General features: G+C 40.5%; 1 protein-coding gene across 1 annotated transcript; it reads right to left on the bottom strand.

Annotated features, from left to right (window-relative positions):
• Window positions 1-17,931, bottom strand: slc25a48 (solute carrier family 25 member 48). The gene is made up of 7 exons (XM_063876952.1): window positions 17,731-17,931; window positions 11,796-11,839; window positions 11,480-11,551; window positions 9,238-9,490; window positions 6,213-6,500; window positions 3,874-4,007; window positions 1-1,717 (listed from the first exon to the last, which is right to left on the bottom strand). The coding sequence occupies exons 1-7, from the start codon at window positions 17,783-17,785 to the stop codon at window positions 1,613-1,615; spliced, it is 951 nt and encodes a 316-aa protein (XP_063733022.1). The 5' UTR covers window positions 17,786-17,931; the 3' UTR covers window positions 1-1,612.
• Between the last annotated feature and the right edge of the window lie 866 nt (window positions 17,932-18,797).

Raw genomic sequence — 18,797 nt, 5'->3', positions numbered from 1 at the left:
TTTAGAATCTAGGTTTATTTACAATAAGACAATTTAGTCCCTCCATCAGCTGGAATGGCAGTATACATATTTACAAGTATTTACATGACACACAAATTCACATATATTTCTTTGACGATATTATGAAAGTATATAAAGAGGTTTTGGTCTATATTGATTGTCTTAAAAAGGCTTAATAATGTGTTTTTTATCCATAAACGTAAGGATTTTCAGTCTAAGGTAAGGCTTTGTGCATCATTAGCTGTACATGCTGTCTAACTGTTGACACTAAAGATTAAACATGTACGCTGCAGACTTTATAAAGCAAAAAACATGCAACAGAAAAGCACAGATCAATGCATTTTAACTGTATTATTGGTATTGTGATAACTATCTGTTCTTAATATAAGAAACACAAACAGAATGTGTATAAGTGGCAGCAACATGGGATGCACATTCAGTCCGTGTGCGTTTAAAGGCAACAATTCATGTTGTGAGACAACACAAAAGAAACATTAAAAAGGTTCAGTGTAAATATTTTCTCTGAAATTAAGTAAAAACCTAATTGAAACAAACAGATTCAAATTAAAAGCTAACACAAATGTTACATTTAGACTCAGGTGTGTGAAAAAGGTCACATCCTTTTATAAAAACTGTAATCCTGCACAGATCTTACTGTTAAGTGATTTTTTAAATACTGCATTGTGACATAAAGTCCTAATTTGGCGACTGCAGGTCACAAGGCGTCCTAAAAAAAAGAGCTTAGGTTTGTTAAAATGTATTAATGAATTAATATTTAAAGATGTCAATGAATATACAGATGTGACATTAAATTAGTGTTTTAAAGAGCCTTGATGAAACAAAATATGATTGTGTAATGCTTCTGTCTGAGGTCAGAATGATCCCAATATACCATTTTTGCCTCCAAACCACCATAAAATGAACCAAAATGGTGTATTTTTGGTGTATTTGGCTTTCATCTCTTCAATTAAATACTGACATCAAAACCTTCCATGTCCTCCGTTAGCTATGTTACGCTTATAGCATTAGCTCATATTGGCATTAGCATTGTATTAGCATTTATTTAGCAACTACTGTTATGTTGCGGCTAGCAGGATGACTGGTTGTTGATTTCACATTTTACACCTGAATTATTATCACCATAATTTACCAAAGCTATGGAGCTACAGCTAGCCTTGTATATTCTGTGTGTATCTCTCAGGTTACAAGCGGTATTTGTACGATACAAATATTTAAAAAAGAGTCGGTGCTAATCACAAAGAGCAGACGGATTTTAAGGTATTAGCATTAAATATGCTACCTTAACACACAACACAAGTATTATATAAGTAGCATACTGCAGCCAAAGCGCTATCCAGGAACACATGGATGATTTTAGTGTATTAAATCTAATTTAAAACTCATTTCAAAACATAATTGATCAAATGAGGAACGACAGGTCTACGCGTTGCATAAGGGAAGTAGTAGCACGCTAACATATTAGCTTCACAGCTCAGTAAGCTTTAAAACTGCTGACTCACAGCTACTGTAAACTGGGGCCTGCTAGCTCATTTAGCCTGAGATTGCCTGACTGAGTTTTGATTCCTTCTCCCACCAAAGTGTTTCCTCGGTCCTATAAGCTCCGGAAGAACTGCAGGGAGAGTTCGTAGGTCAGGAACATGGTGGCGCTCATCGGGAAGCCTCGGATAGCATTTACTGATGCGCCGCGGAAGAACACCTGCGAAACGGAACGTATAGCGTTAGCAATTAGCACATGTTGCTTTCGTTTTCCAGAACAATTACACAATGAGCCACAGCCCTGGTTTTAAAGGGGGACCTATTAAGCTCTTTTTCAGGTATTTTGGGATGTGGTAGAATGCTACGCTATGCTTTCCACACTTTACAGTATTCAAATCTCACTTTTTTCTGCTTTATAATAAAAAAAACCTCAAAATTTCAGTTTTATTTTTAAATATTTGGGACTTTTAAAGTATGAGAGCATGTTCTGAATATGAATCCAGACGAATAAAGACACACAGGGTAGTTAGAAATAAAAATAAGTACATTTAGGACGATTGATTAACTTAATTCTTGCATGAAATGAATTTGAATCTGTTATTTTTAGGGGAACTAATGATGTGTAAAAGTTAGCTGGTAATTTAGGGACAGAGTTTATGATAGTAATCTAGTTTTCACGTGTTATCTTTGTAAATTATTGAGCTTACTAATAAAAGTTAGGGGATTTAATGATGTATAATTGTTGTTTCTAGCTTCTATTATTTATTTATCCATATCGTTTTTACTCTGTAACTTTTAACACTGTTTAATTGTTTACCTACAGCATTCATTTGAGTCATTATTAGATCCTTTCTTATAACTCTTGTGGATTTAATTTCCCTATATTTATCTATATTTGAATTTCACCCCCAACATCATGTTCATTTTAATCAGGGGCGGTTCTGACCTGGGACCCCCCTCCAAAACTGTAACCAATTAACAAAAACAAATACTGTAAATGAAAAAAATATCTATTAAAACAAAGAACTGTGGCTTAAAGTTACTGAAATAAACACCAATTATTGTGTTTTATTCAATTCATTTATACTGTCTTTAACCCTCATTTATTGCGTAACCCCCCCAGTAAAATTGGTCCAGAACCACCACTGATTGTAATACTGTGACTCCCGCACATCTCTTTAAAACCTGCACAGCTCTCCATTTTAAAATCTAGTATTTAGTTGTTTTTTTGGCTCCTTTTTCTACAACTTATTTCCTCCTATACTGTTCTTATTTATGCACCATTATACAGTTTGTCCATAAACAGATGTTTGAGTTTGTGCTGTGATTCAGTCATTGACCCGTCCATCAGCCCGCGCTGTTGCATCACACTGACCTTCTGTTATTGATCACATATCTGCTGAATCATGTCTCTACAGTTCGTCTACTTTTTGTAACCTCGTGAACATTGTTCCGTGGACACCACGTGTTGTGGATGTTGATCCACAAAATTCCTCCCTATCCCCCTTGTGTAACCTCCATGGAGGCTTCTCTAAGCAATGAACATACTCAAGTGTTTTTGATTTAAAGTAAGCTAAATGTTCTGTTTACGACTGCTAACTGCCTCCATGTTTTTTCTACATATCATGCAGATATTGATCGAGAGGCTCATCTGGATACCGAGCGTTCATTCGGGATTCGCACAATCACGTGGTCCGAAACCCTTCAGGGAATCAGGTTCAGAGGAAACAGCTCGACTGTATCTGGGTTGAATTGCTTTTCAGACCTCAAACGTTTAACCGTGTGTTTTATGTGCAGAAGCTGGGCAAAAGACTGGGATAAACTACAGGTTTTAAAACCCAAATGATGTATTTATAGAATATTTAACAGCCATCTAGAATAGAATATGGTTCATTTAAAGCCCTATTCCTGTAGTGTGTTATAAAGGATTGTGTGCATGTAAGTGGTCTGCAAACGCTCAAATCCCCCCTCTATTTCAGTAGGTGACGTACAAACGGTCACACTCAAATGGCATTTGCTGCCTCTTCTCGTTCCCTTGAAGATTGCTTTATGACCCATCACTTCAGGTATAAACCACTGCAGACACCTCGTGCTCCTGTTGTGAGAAGGACCAGAGATTTAAGACATTACAGTCTCTGGTCCTTCTGCAGGTGTTTGAAGATGATGCATGATGATGATTTCTGTCAAATGCATATAATAGCTTAAGCAGAATTCAGATTTGGACTTCATAGATCAAAAATGGGGCAGAAGATTTTATATATGTGACTTTTTACAATTTAATAATATTGCTTCTGGCTGCTATTTTACAACTTCAGCATCCCCGTCTTTGTGACAGTTTTTATTCAGAGGTAAACCTAACTCCTCTTTAAGACTCACCTGAGCGCCCTCCGTCCGGTAGCTGTGCACGATGCAGTGTACGATGCCTTTGTACTTCCTCTGCAGCTGAGCGTCCGCCTGCAGCCGACTCTTCACCACGTCAGCGGGGGTGGCCGTCACCCAGGAAATAGACCCTAAGAAGTAGAGAAAGAAACCTTTAGCTGCTGTCGACGTGTGGACGCACAAACACTGCCAGGGTTACGGACAGGGTTGGGAGGGTTAATGTCATCCGTTACAATTTCCAGTTACCTGTAAAGAAATGTACATCTTTCTTGTCTCCTGAGCATGCAATATTACTCCTAAAGCCTGCTGGTTCAAGTCAAGGTGTGAGAAGAACCTGCTTCATAAGACTAAAACTAACCGACTTAAAGTAATGATGCATTCAGGTACCGTTCATGAAACCTGACGGGTCATATATTGATTTGAGGGTAAGTATACTGATTAATCAAGAAATCTGCAAACCTACAGGATCATCTAAACCTAACCAGGATTAGTTCAGCAGATTAATTGGTCATGTACACACTTGTTGGGTGCAGCTTTACTTTGAATTTGCCAAAATGACTCCAATTTGCTCAGAGCTTTTACTTTGAAAAACCAGTGGATCCTGGAGTCATGGATCTTCATTTTTACGGCTTTCACATGTTGTAGAAGAGCATGCTTTATATCAGCATCAAACAAACGGCTATTATCTAAACGTGTGAGAGTAAAGAGCATAATATAGTATGGTACTGAGCTTTCCTATGAATGTTTTATATACAAAATGAAATCTACACATTTCAGTTACAATAAATCACTTTTACTTTCTAAAATATATTTCTAAATAATGTTAACTTTCATATCAAAGGGCATTATTTCTTTACATGCAGACCTGGCGGCGGGCTAAACACCAAAGCATCTGTGATTTACGACGGCTGATTTCCTCTTTCCAGCTTAGCTGAACCTCTGAGACCGAAACACCACAGGCCACACACTTTTTCACTGCAGCTGGAACATGTTGTTCCTATAAGTTCACACACTTCCACCGTCTCGACCAACCAGAGCTTTACTTTGAAAAAACGGGATGATTTGACTGAAACAAAAACACGTGGACGCTGAGTTTTGGATCTCGATGCGTTCACATGTCAGTGAAACAGAATTTCTTTTTTACATTTACATTCCTCTTGTCTAATGACCTCTCCATCTGCATATAATTAAAGCTATTTGACAGATGGTCCACAAAAAGAGCTATTTTGAGACCAGATTCGCTCCAAACTTGTTCTGTATTCATACCAAATGTACTTTACTGACATGCATGGAAACCAAAATCTAAATCACAGACTAATTAACCCTCTCTTTCTTTCTCTATTTGCATCGAAGAGTCCGGGCGTCACAGACATAGTAAACAAATAAAGGTCAATAAATGTTTCACGTGCCGAGTCATGAACCTGCTCTGACCTCGGTTTATTGGTCTACTCTTAAACGAAAGAGGCAACCCTGAATACACACCTCAAAATATAACCTTTTACAATCAAATAACCTTTCCATGGAGTCATGCATCTCACTGATTAACATCGTACGGATATTGATAACGCTGCTCCTCTGTTAAATGTGCAAATCAAAAGTGAAAGAAAGAGATCTTCACAATCGCACTTCAAGAAATCCTCACTAAAATACATTAGAAACCGACGAACTTCATCCATGTCTGGCATTCATTTGTGTCAAATAAGCATTCAGTTCATTTACTAGTACAAATCCTTTCATAAAATACACGTTAAACTCTGTGGCCCCGTTGATACATCACTGATTGAGACAAACAGCTCATAAAGCAATCACACCCTTTATGAATCACAGAGGACTGCATGCTAATTCCAACCCCATGAGCTCTGATTCAGTAGAAGAAGATGTGTATTCTCTCTTTATGTATCTGACCCTCCAGTATTTGTCCAACGGTAAAACGAATGTCCATCAACCTCTGCTGGCAAACAGAACCACACAAAAATATCCTACTATATTGATTAGAAACGTTAAGATAGACAAAGAGTGGTGCATGGATGACGTATTTTTGTAAGCAGATCAGAAGTAAGCATTACAAGGGCCCCTCTACAAAAAACCCACGGGATAAAGGAACTACTCCACGTCACATGACTTCACGTCACCACCGCTAAGCTAAAGGTGGCTAATGTTGGGCTATAAAGGAACTACAGCAGGATCACATGACTTCACGTCTCCACCGCTAAGCTAAAGACGGCTAATGTTGGGCTATAAAGGAACTACAGCACGGTCACGTCACATGACTTCAGATCTAATTTCCAGGTTTTTAGGACTCATTCCTGCACCTCTCTATCATCGGGGAGATTTACCTGCTAGTCCTCCAGCCAGCCAGATGGCTCCCGGGTGGGGGGTGGCGGAGGCGTCCGGCTTCAGCAGGTTGCAGAAGATGGTGTAAGGGATGAAGTAGAGTGTGTACCCGGGGACGTCCCTCAGGATCATGGCCCCGGCCCCCCGGTACAGGCCCTGCAGGCCCTCCGTCTGCAGGGTGCTGCTGATGCAGTGGATGGGCCCTCGGTACAGTGTCTGGCTTGGCATGCTGATGGAGCGCAAGGGCATGTTGGTGCCGTTTGATACGCTGCCAGCCAGGTTCAAGTTCTCTGTGGGAAATAAGTAGACATGTTATGTCATTTTCTGCTGCTGTTTTTCCTCTTATGGTTTTCTGTCTGATAGCTGCTACTCTCTTTCATATCTAAAAGAATACTATATTAAAAATACAATAAATAAATAATAATAAAAGCAGATGTTGTGATTTCTGATCAGTGGAAAATGGAAAGTCTTAAAAGAAATGCTTTGGTTTGTGTGCATATTTGCTGAAGTTGTCCTCAAATTCTTTAATAACATGCATTTAATATACACAAACCTAATGATGTCTGTGTTAAGTTCAGCAGAGACTTTATTACTCAGGTATTTCCATTTCTCAACACGGATTAAAAAACTAGATGAAACGAATGGTCGATTTTCCAAAGACATTGTCTAAAGTAGTCTTGGACACTTTGCTGTAATCATTGTTCTGCTGTAAATTGGGAGTGGAGTCACAAAAATAGGAAGCATTATAGAGCATTTTGACGTTTCCTGTCATCATCAGGACTCGTTTCCTGTGGTTGGCGGTTGAATGACTAACTTTGTATCCTCGAGATTTGCAGGATAAAGCAACATGTACCAGGACTATCAATTCAGATCACATAACCACAAAATAAACTCACGGGGTGTTCTGATGTTTTCTGGCATTTTGCACCATCATAAAGATCTATCTAAAGTCGAGGCCAAAGCGTGTTTGAAGGCGTCAATAAAACGTAATCTCGTGAGGATAGGTGTGAAGGGTGTGTTGCCAGACATAGTAAACAAACAAAAGGCTATATAAGTGTTTCACATGCCATTTTACCTTGTAATTAACCTGCTCTGACCTCGGTTTATTGGTTTACTGCCAACCCTAACCCCAACTGTAACACTAACCCCGACCATACAGCTCAAAATACAACCGTCTTGTATGAATCACCCTTTTACGATGGTATGGAAAAGATGTCTGTTAAACTTATCAATCCATTCCTGCTGCGATATTGTTACACATGCATTTAATTGTTGTCGTTCCTTACACTTCAATACATTGGACAGAAGCATGGATATTTATCATGCTGCACCTGCCTTCACTGTGCAAACTGAATGTGAAAGAATGAGGCACATCAGTCACACGTTAACACACATTTAAATTCCTCTTATTGCTTTAAACTTTTAAACAGAGTCAAGACATCCTCATTACAGTATGAGCGTTGTCTCTTCCTGGTTCTAAAGGGTGCCTGACAGTAGTTACCAGACAGAGCTTTACTATGATTTGCCTTTATCCATTAAGTCAATAAACCCCCAGCCCCCAAAGTTTAACATTTCTCAAAGTGTCAATGGGATAGTAAAAAGAGTGATGCACCTGTTGTAAGTTACGTTGGAATAAAGATAATAAAGCAACGTTTGATATCTCAACTGAAGGTGCTTCTTGTACATGTCAGAGATAAGTAGCACGGTAGGCAAATACTCTGAGGCTAACTGATATATTTTTAGCTGAAGCAAAGACCAGGACAGCAGGGAGGGCAAGATTACGGTGTGTTCTGTACGATGCTATTAGCTCAGATAGGTAACCTGGTGCAAGGTGGCTTCAGCTTTTACTGGTACTGTTTCTGCAGGATTATAGCTGAAGCATTCTGAACAAGGCGAAGATTTAACAAGAAAACAGGACATTGCAATAATCAAATCTGCAGGATAAACATGTAAATGCATGTTCATAAATCTTACTACTACCTGAAACCGCCACTTTATCTCCTTTGAGTACTCCTAATGTAAATGCCAGTAGTGTTTCAGGTTGTGTTGTGACAACTTGCCTCTTTAAGCAAAGGTTGTAAATGCCCAGATGCTAGCATGGTTAGCACATGTAGGTATAGCATGCTAATTATCTGTCTTTATTCGCAATGTTTTGGAATAAAATACCCACTTAATTACAGAGTAGAGTATTTGTTTTTTGTTAAACTGTATGTAAACAGCCAAACAGTAAGTGGAATGATCCAATGAGCTTTATAGCGGAGGGGTCATGGACTGTACCATGTTGAGAAGAGTAGGGGGGGTATTTGGATTTTTTTTCTTTCGGGAATAGCATATTTTAAGTTGATATTTCATAAAAACAATTTGATATGTCTTTTGTTTTAACATATGATGGTTAATTGATTGTCTTGATTGGTTCTGCACTTACTTTAGTTTATCCATAGGAAGCAAGTTTTTTATTCATTCAATTTTGTATATAGTTTTGTTTCCCAAAACTAACGTCGTCATTCTCCTCTCAGAAAATGGGATCATCCAAGGAGCATGTGAGGGATAAGACATACATCTACTAAGATTGATGATGTCATTAAATATAAAGCCCACTATCAATTGTTTTAAGCACAGATTATATGTTGACGGGCGCCTATTTTTACAACAACACTGATTTATTCTCATATTGCAATATTGATATAACATCTAAATAATTCCATGTTCTTTGTAATTTATGGGCAAGGAAACTGATATCAAATGATATAACTAGTCTTCAACTCTGAAAGTATTGAACCAATCCTGTTGGAGGTTCGGTTTTCTTGGCCTCGTTTTAAAAAATGGTCAGTATGGTAAGAAATGAATCTGATCCCCTTGTGCTTCTCATTGTATTGCACCGAATAATTTCCTTTGCACAAACCAGAGAAAAACCACAACATCATTCCAACATTTCCAGCTTTGGTAAAGGAACCATTTATATCTTCTGCTTCTTAAAAAAGGGGGACAAACTACATTCCCAACCAAACCAGCTTAACCCTGATTTACCTGCCACAACTATCTGCGTCTGCATCTGCAGTCGGATCTTCACCAGGTCCACCGGCGCCCCCAAACCCACCGACACCAGCCCCGTCAGCATGCTGGCCACCGTCAGGTCCAGCATGCCGCAGGGATGCCGCCCGTCTCCGTAGCGATACTTGCTAATGAGTCTCTGTGTGTTGCTGAAGAAGCCGAACACCACAGAGTTATAGACGGTGATACTGGCCAGCGGGAACGACATGCCCTTAAAGAACCCCATCACCTGAGAGACGGACAAAGAGAGGGGGAGGGTCAGTGGAAGGGCTTCATCAATCAGTCGGTTATATATGAAGAGCACAACAGCAGAAGCACGAACACATAATAACACTTTTCTGTAGTGTGTTTTACTGGTTTTAGTGCCTGTAAATCGTCTGTAAAAGCTAAAACCACTGTGATCCTTCCAGAGGGAGTTTATCTCCCACATTCTCACTCCCCTAGACTACTTCCTCAACACAGTGACATCACTTTGGAACACTCACGCTTCTATTGGCTAGAGCTCCAACACATTGTCGGTGAAACGTTAAGGGGCGGGACATCTCCAAGCGGTTGACCAATCACAACAGACTGGGCTCTGGTTTCAGAGAGAATTCCTGTGTTCAAGATCTTACTGAGGTAGAAGTACATTTTAGAATCGTATATTAAATCATAAAGTTTGAAGACCTTGATATGAAACTGGAATGTAAGACGAGAATCAAAATTCTGTCCCGAAGTGAACCCAAACAAAACATCTGTGAAGTAAAATCCATCCAAACCCACAGCAGGATGTTTTCTTTTGTTTTTTTAGCTTTAAGGTATGCTTTGGTTGTATTGGCTGGTGCCAGCTGAGAGCAGACAGAGAAACGGGGAGAGGTTCCTGCCAAACCCTTTCTCTTTGTGGAAAGTTTTCCCACTCAGCAGGGGGGTGGGGGGCTGCAGTTGGGAGACAGATGTTGACTCTGAAAAACAGCTGTCTGAATAAATCATGTGACCTGAGGTTCCTGCAGCGTTGTCAAACTTTAAATGAAATAAAGAAAAATGCAAAACGATGTAGTGAAAACGTTCTTTAATTCTCGCACAAAAACAGAGGACTAAATCTTTCCGTGTCACTACTGGAAATATGGTGCCATAGGCTAAGACATAACAACGCACAAATTATAGTGTGTAGGTCATCTACTGTCCTTACTTATCCTTCTAAGATCCAAAAGTGGTGGAATAAATATTCAGACCCTTTACTAAAGTTTACCACAATGTTTAAAAATATTCAATATATTCAAAGTAAAAAATGAAAAGTTTTGATCAAGTTGTGTGTGTAAATATCTGAATGTCCACCTCTATTTACTGTAACTGTGGAAAACAAAATGCTAAGCGTTGTTAACACTTTTCCAATAAATAAAAAGCTCCAGTCATGTGACCGTGCTGTAGTTCCTTTACAGCCCAACATTAGCCGTCTTTAGCTTAGCGGTGGTGACGTGAAGTCATGTGACCATGCTGTAGTTCCTTTATAGCCCAACATTAGCCGCCTTTAGCTTAGCGGTGGTGAGGTGAAGTCATGTGACCGTGCTGTAGTTCCTTTATAGCCCAACATTAGCCGCCTTTAGCTTAGCGGTGGTGACGTGAAGTCATGTGACCGTGCTGTAGTTCCTTTATAGCCCAACATTAGCCGCCTTTAGCTTAGCGGTGGTGACTTGAAGTCATGTGACCGTGCTGTAGTTCCTTTATAGCCCAACATTAGCCTCGCTTAGCTTAGCGGTGGTGACTTGAAGTCATGTGACCGTGCTGTAGTTCCTTTATAGCCCAACATTAGCCTCCTTTAGCTTAGCGATGGTGACGTGAAGTCATGTGACCGTGCTGTAGTTCCTTTATAGCCCAACATTAGCCTCCTTTAGCTTAGCGGTGGTGACGTGAAGTCATGTGACCGTGCTGTAGTTCCTTTATAGCCCAACATTAGCCTCCTTTAGCTTAGCGGTGGTGACTTGAAGTCATGTGACCGTACTGTAGTTCCTTTATAGCCCAACATTAGCTTTTTACTTCAAAAATCACAAAGTGGTTTTGATAGGTGGAGATTATCCTGCGGAACAAAAAGTTTAACCCAAATGTTATTTTAGGGGATTTTCTAAAACCCCATTGCTTTTGCGGAGAGAACCAGGGAGATGCTACCTTCAGGGTCGGCCTAAACAAATCCGTCATCCCTGCACCGCTCTTTAGAGACCGCTTTAAGAAGCTTGATGTTTACCGTTTCCTTCCTGTAGATGGTGAGGATGCAGTGCAGCATGTTCTTGTATCCTTTCCCCGCTTGGAGCCTCGTCTGCAGGAGAACGAGCAAATCTTTAAAACTAAATACAATAAATATGTGGCAAACAAAAACAAAACGCCTCCCTTTAAACTCTGCAGCTGCTCATTATCCTCTCAGCATGAATTACTGTTAGTGGTTAGATAATGTGTTCAACACGGCCACGCAACAATAAACTACAAATAAAACCGCGTGCCAGACCAACAAACATCTGTAACCCAGGAGCAGACAGTTAGGGAAAGATGTGTTTGGATTTTACCTTCACTGTGTCCAGAGGATGACCCACAACCACACTGGAAGCTCCTGCAGAGAAAAACACACGAAAATAAGTGAGTTAGAAAACTACATTTAATTAAATATTGCAATCAGTGGAATTAATCTTTATTATGTGTGGCAAATTAATGGAAAGAAATAAAAAATATTTAAGAGGCGCGTATTTATCTATGCAATATTGTGGAGCAGGAACGAGTCCTTACACCCGGAAGTGAGTTAGCGTTTCAACACTTCCGGTTCCCTCATCTTAGAGTCAGCGGAATTTCTCCGTAGGATTTTGGAAAATAGCTTGAAATAAGGTCTGTGGTTGACACATATTTAAGAGAAGGATGCCGTTTTGTTCTACGACATTAAATACATCAGCAGTGTACCCTAACTCCCCCCCCCGGAGATTTCGGAAGAGTTTACGTGTCTGAAAAACGATGGTTGTTGAATAGGACTACAGAAGTTGTCGAGGTAAGTCATTACACCGAACACGTAAACACTCCCGCTCAATTTGTTGACTCACCTTTGTAAAACGATATCAGACTGGTGATTCAAACAGCCGTGACTTCTAGTTAAACTCAGTGTGGCTAAAAGGAAAAGCTTTCTTAAAATATGAAAGTGCGCAAAAGTCAGTTGAAAGGATCTTAAGTTGGCGTGACGTTGAAGTCCTGCGACCCCTCTGTACTCCTCTGTAGTTCGTTTATAGCATAACGTTAGCACTTTGCTTCTGTAGATTACATTTAAACTACGCAAATCATAAAGTAGGGTAGACATGTGGAGATTATCCGGCTTAACAGAATGTGCATTTATCAAATAGGTTTGTTTCCCACAGATCTTATTTTTTTACAATATTCCAAAATCCTCTGGAGAAATCGCGTTGCTTTTTAGTTGAGGGAACCCATGCGCAGTTTACTTCCGGGTCGGCCTACAAAAATACGTCACCCCTTTGGCGCTCTGTTTTGAATTATTGAAATATTATTGTTATTGTAAATGAATAAATGCATTTTACTGGGATATGTTGTTTTCTAAGACTTGTTTTCTATGTGAACCTGTACATCTTAAGTGTCTTAAGCACTTGAAAAAATAATGTATGTATTTGTAAGTTTATTGATGTAGAGTCGGGTTCTTTGGAGGGTGCAGAAACACACTGGTTTAACTGGGCAGCCATCGTGGGGCCTCTGGGGCGAAAACAAGCCTTTGAGTGCTGATTAACCCTGTTCTCTGTGTGTGTGTGTGTGTGTGTGTGTGTGTGTGTGTGTGTGTGTGTGTGTGTGTGTGTGTGTGTCAAAGCAAACGTCACAACAACACATGAGCTCAGGATCTCCTCCTGGGCCCCAGGTTTGCTGTGTCTGTCTTTCATAACTTTCCAACCAGTTCAGAGGACATTCACTGGAGCCTCTCTCACTACTGATGCTAGAGTTCCCACAATGCACTGCATATGGCTGTAGCCCTTGCAACTTTTGAAGGAAAGTATATATTTTAAAAAATGCAATAATAAAACTTTGCTTTGTTTAAGGAAATCAAAGTGTGAGTGTGTGTGTCCTGGGCCCTGCCGAGGTGTCCTTGAGCAAGGCACCGAACCGCCAACTGCTCCCTGGCACCGGAGAGACTGGCAGCCTTTGCTCTGGCACCTCTCCAGATGCATGTGCTTGTGTGCACCTACCTGTGTGTGTGGTTAATGTATATGTGCATATAAAAACAGAGGGAAAACTACATTTCCCCCTAGGTGGATTAATGAGGGTTCATCTTATCTTCCCTTATAATATAGAAAGGTATAAAGAATATTAAATGAAATAAGAAAAAGCAAACGTACTGTGTGCGGTATATCTAGATTAGAGTCGCAGTTCTTTGCAAAAACGCACTAAATACTCATATTCACAGTACAGAGTATGAGGAAGCCCACGACAGAAGTTTTCTTGTTGAATTTTTTTATAAACAAGCTGGTTTTAAGGTTCTTGAGGCTTCCTAATATATTCAAAGCTTTCCTAAAAATAGGAAAAATAATGTTTCTCCAAAGTGGTCGTTCATCACATCATGATATCTATAGATGTATTGCAACGATTCGTTCTGAAATTCCTGTTGTGTTATATTTCGTGATTCAAACAAGAAAACTTTATTGGTATTTACAGCCCCTCGGACACAAGGCACCAGTGCCAGTGGGGAACCGGGGTACTGGGTCTGCAGGGTGTTTGTGTTTACCAGCAGAATAACAGAAGCTTTAACTGGAGTAGGACAACTTGTGTCCTCTGAGTGGAAATACATGCATCTAAACTGCCTGTTTGTTGCTGCTTTCCTCCTTTGTTTCTGCCTAGCAACAAACAAAAGGGCTGGCATTTGTTTTCCTTTTTATGAATGAAGCCCCAAACACTGACAGACAAACAAAGAGGTGTTGCACAAAACCCTTAAAGAGGGAACTTGTTGTGCAAAATACTGTGAACACAACTTTGTCTGTTTTCTTGGCTTTTGCATTTAGTGTTTATTTTAGAGCTGATTTAACCTTTGCTCTCTACTAAACCTCATACATGTTGTGTCAATTAAGATAACAGATAACTGAATTGTCTTCAGATTATCTTCAAACTTCCTAATAGATCATCAGCGGCTTCTTTCATTCAACAACTTTCCTTTTATTTTACTATTCAACAATATTTGTAGTACTTTTATGGTTAATTCAGGATCTAAAAATCGGACTTTTGAGGTTTTTCTTTGCAGTTTTAACCTCGTACTCCTACGTTCTTTCAGTCTTACTGTTAAATGCAGGGTATGGTGTGTATAACAGAACAACATGTCCTCAGAGTCAGAGGCCTACTTTCTGTTTTTGCTGCTAAAAACCACGCAGTCGCAGCGCCCCTAGCGGCAGCACCTGTCCCTGCATGCAGTCCTCTTTAAGAGCGTGTTTTAAGGAAAAATAAAATACAATCAGCTGAGCCACGAGGTCTTCTGTCAGAGATAACCAAACAACCACTGGCTTTATCTCACTTCTGGGGTACAGCACTGGAGGTGTGTGTGTTTATTTATGAGTCAGAGGGAAAACGGGGTTGGTGGAGTTTCTGCACACCCTCCTTTGTCAACATGTGGCTGCATGGGGGGTGCACTGTTTTTTTCTTTTTTCTGCAAAAGCACGAATATAGCAGCTGATGGCTGTCTTTAAGCCTGTTTTCCTCCATGCTCTTTAGTTATTATACTGTGCATTGTTTATTTTTACATTCTGTTTCGTTTTATTTTGTTTTAAATGAACATTTTTTGCAACTTTTCAGGTTTTTAACCTTCATGTTATCGCATGTTGGAAGATACTTATTTTTTTCCTTGCAAATGCTACACTGCAGTTGTGCATTAGGCAAAAACAAAACAAAAACCTACATCTTTAATTTAAATTTTAGCGTAAATAAAAAGCCATTAAGTGCATGAACCCCTCACCTGGGGTACGGTCGAATAGTGAAGAAATCAGGTCCCATGGTCTATTCCTATCTACTGCCGAAAAAGACTCATCAGTGGCCCCCACGACTACCGTCCAGTTGCACTTACACCAGTCCTTATGAAGTGTTTTGAGAGGCTGGTCCTGCAGTACATCACAGCCAGCCCTCAGTACCGGCACCCCCCAGAACTATGTGTTGAGCCCCCTTCTCTACGCCCTTTATACCCATGACTGTGCCCCCACCCATCCCACCAATACCATCCTCAAGGTTGCGGACGACACAACTGTGGTTGGACTTATCTCAGGAGGAGACGAGACAGCCTACGGGGATTAAGTCCAAAGACTTGCAGCGTGGTGTTCAGAGAACAACCTCCACCGGAACTCCTCGAAAACACGAGAAATTATAATAGACTTCTGGAAGAATAGTGCAGACCCCGATCCACTATACATCAACGGGGATTGTGTGGACAGGGTGCCTGTTTTCACGTTCCTGGGGATGCACATCACTGTAGATCTCTCCTGGACTACCAACACCACCGCAGTAGTCAAGAAGCGACTGTACTTCCTGAATGATACTCCGCAAATACAACCTGAAGGAGAAGCTGCTGGTGGACTTCTACCGCTGCTCCGTCGAGAGTTTGCTAACATACTGTGTACTGTGTGCTCAGCAGCGGACAGGAGAGCCCTTCAGAGGGTCATCAATACCGCACAGAAGATCATCGGCTGCTCACTGCCCTCTTTGGAGGATTTATTCAGCTCTCGCTGCCTCAGTAGAGCACCCAACATACTGAAAGACCCATCCCACCCTGGACATCATTTGTTTGACCTGCTGCCCTCTGGCAGACGCTTCAGGTCCATCAAATCACGAACAAACAGACTTGAGAAAAGCTTCTACTCCAGAGCCATACGAGAACTGAACACTGCCAAACACTGACAACACTGATGATGGAATTCTACTCTTAATTTCATCTGCACCTTATGTATATATTCCAACTGCACTACTGTACATAGGGCCAGGGCAAGTCGAATGTGCAATATCCTGACGTGCAATATCTCGCTGCCAATGATAGAAGTTATTGTGTCGTATCGTTAGTGTGTCCATTTGGTTTGTTTGGTTTTTTTGTTTGGTTCTATATATATTTTGCACAATTGCTGTTTGATATGTGTGAGCACACCGTCAATAAAGGAATCTAATCTAATTCCTTCACCTCTGTGTGAAACGTCACAGGGTTAAGGAATAGTGGATAGGAGAATTCAAAAGGACTGAGGAAAAGAGGCTGCGGTGCTTTGGGAATCCGACTGCACTGACACTATCCCACGTATTGATGATGAAGGACGTCATTAATGAGAGTCTGCTGTGGGGATCTACAGCTTCCATAAACCCCACACAGCTCGGTAAAAACTGAAATGTGGACTTTATTTGATCACTTCCGTAAAAAAGTAACGTTCATATTTCTCCTTTTGATTAATATAGAGCTGAACGTTCAAAACAAAGCACTTGATGAAGTGACGCTATGAGTTTTAAACTGCTTAATCAGCACCGTAACTTCCATCAAACGCATTTCTCGCGATCGGCTGTTTCCGTGAACGGCCGAATTCCTTTCCTTTCCTAAAGGAGGGTCCAGTGTTTCCTAAAGGAGGTTATAAAGGAAGTTTCAGAGCTCCTTTCCTATCATCCGGAGAATCAGAACAGGTGTTATCATGGCTGCCACCGAGGTACCTTTATAACCTCCTTTAGGAAACACTGGACCCTCCTTTAGGAAAGGAAAGGATTAACTGCTGTCCCACAATGCCTTGCGGCCGCAACTTTTCCCGTGACACAGCATTCGGCCGTTCACGGAAACAGCCGATCGCGAGAAACGCGTTTGATGAAAGTTACGGGGCTGATTAAGCAAATGAAAACTTGTACTGTAACTTTCTAAAGTGCTTTGTTTTGAACGTTCAGCTCTATATTAATCAAAAGGAGAAATATGAACGTTACTTTTTTACTGAAATAATCAAATAAAGTCCACATCTCAGTGTTTACTGAGCTGTGTGGGGTTTCTGAAACGCTTTAAAACATGTTTGAATTGTGCTATTCAAAGTGAGAGGTTAAGGCATAACTTATTATACATAATCATACGTATTGGGATTCAAGTGGATTAATACGTGTGGACCGGAGGCTGAGGGCGACAAGCCTAAGTTTAACTGTCCTTCTTTATTCAGTCCCAGCCTTGGTAATGCAGAATATCTGTCTCTCTGCTGTCCTCGTTCATAAAGCATAAACAGCACCATCAGAGAGCACGGTGCAGAGGAGAGGCTTTCAGTAGTCCGCTTTATAGAGGCTGTAGTTCCCCGGATAGTGTCAGTGCAGGCGGATTCTCAAAGCACCGCAGCCTCTGTTCCTCAGTCCTTTTGAGTTCTGCACTATTCCTTAACCCCGTGACGTTTCACACAGAGGTCGAAGAATAGAAGATAGAATTAGACCATGGGAGGTGATTTTATTTTTACTATTCGACCGTACCCCTGGATAGAACTCACTCACCGCCAATCAATCCCGCGATAAAGTCATCCAACCGAAAGCTCTTAGAGGTCTGCATCTTCACTCAGCAGACTCAACTTCACTTCCCGCCGCTCATCAACTCTCTGCTTCCCTCACAGCAACGGGGACAGGGAACAGTGTAGGGTTTTATTCACAAAGTACCCGTCGGGTCTGTTTCTGAGAGCAGTAAAAGAGATCTGTCAGATTGAAGGCTTCGAGAAGAGAACAACATTAGCATGTTGGCAGCATCAGCCAATCAGAGCACAGTTCGAGTCTGCATGACAGCTGTGTGAGGCAATCAGGGGAGGGTGTTCCACAGCCTATAGGGATAGAGGGATGGAAATGAGCCATGAGGTGCAGAGCTGTAAACTGAGCCTGGGTCCTCACCGTGTTTCTATACTCTGTACATACTCTTAAAGAAGCTAAACTCTGTGTATTAAAGTCAGTTTTAGGTCCGTTTAAATATACTTAATTAACCCCCTGAGTCAAATGTGTAATTTGGGATAAACACAATATAAAATAAATACAAAATAATATCAATGTGTGATATAATAAATATAGGATGTGTTTTACATACAGTATACACGTTTTAGTGATCGAACACATCACAGTATATGTGCACCTGCAGTAAATCCAGCAGCTACCCTGCAGTATACAAAGCCATTCAAACTAGCTGCACCTTTACCAGCTCTGAGAACACTTTAATGATCAATCATTATAAAACATATCAGAGATATTATTCTGAAATGGACCAATCAGACAATGACTACTTTTACTGTCGCTACTTTAAGTACATTTAGAGGAGAGTACTTTCTACTTTCACTGGAGGAACATTTAGAATACTTTCACTGTGACAGAGTATTCCTACACTCTGGTACTTCTACTTTACTCAAGAACAAGATCTGAGTACTTCTACTTTACTCAAGTACAAGATCTGAGTACTTCTACTTTACTCAAGTACAAGATCTGAGTACTTCTACTTTACTCAAGTACAAGATCTGAGTACTTCTACTTTACTCAAGTACAAGACCTGAGTACTTCTACTTTACTCAAGTACAAGATCTGAGTAC

This window comes from Eleginops maclovinus, chromosome 23, assembly GCF_036324505.1.
Source record: "Eleginops maclovinus isolate JMC-PN-2008 ecotype Puerto Natales chromosome 23, JC_Emac_rtc_rv5, whole genome shotgun sequence".
In the NCBI taxonomy this organism is placed as follows: Eukaryota; Metazoa; Chordata; class Actinopteri; order Perciformes; family Eleginopidae; genus Eleginops; species Eleginops maclovinus.
The sequence above is the reverse complement of the archived record's forward strand: the minus strand, read 5'-3'. Positions and strand labels throughout refer to the sequence as shown.

Bases quoted from the DNA above. Each gene is read 5' to 3' on its own strand.
- slc25a48 (XM_063876952.1), bottom strand. From the start codon at position 17,785: ATGCAGACCTCTAAGAGCTTTCGGTTGGATGACTTTATCGCGGGATTG. The intron at 11,552-11,795 runs GTAAAATCCAAA...GTTCTCCTGCAG, and splicing joins ATCCTCTGGACACAGTGAAG to ACGAGGCTCCAAGCGGGGAA. The intron at 9,491-11,479 runs GTAAACATCAAG...TCCGTCTCTCAG, and splicing joins CCATCTACAGGAAGGAAACG to GTGATGGGGTTCTTTAAGGG.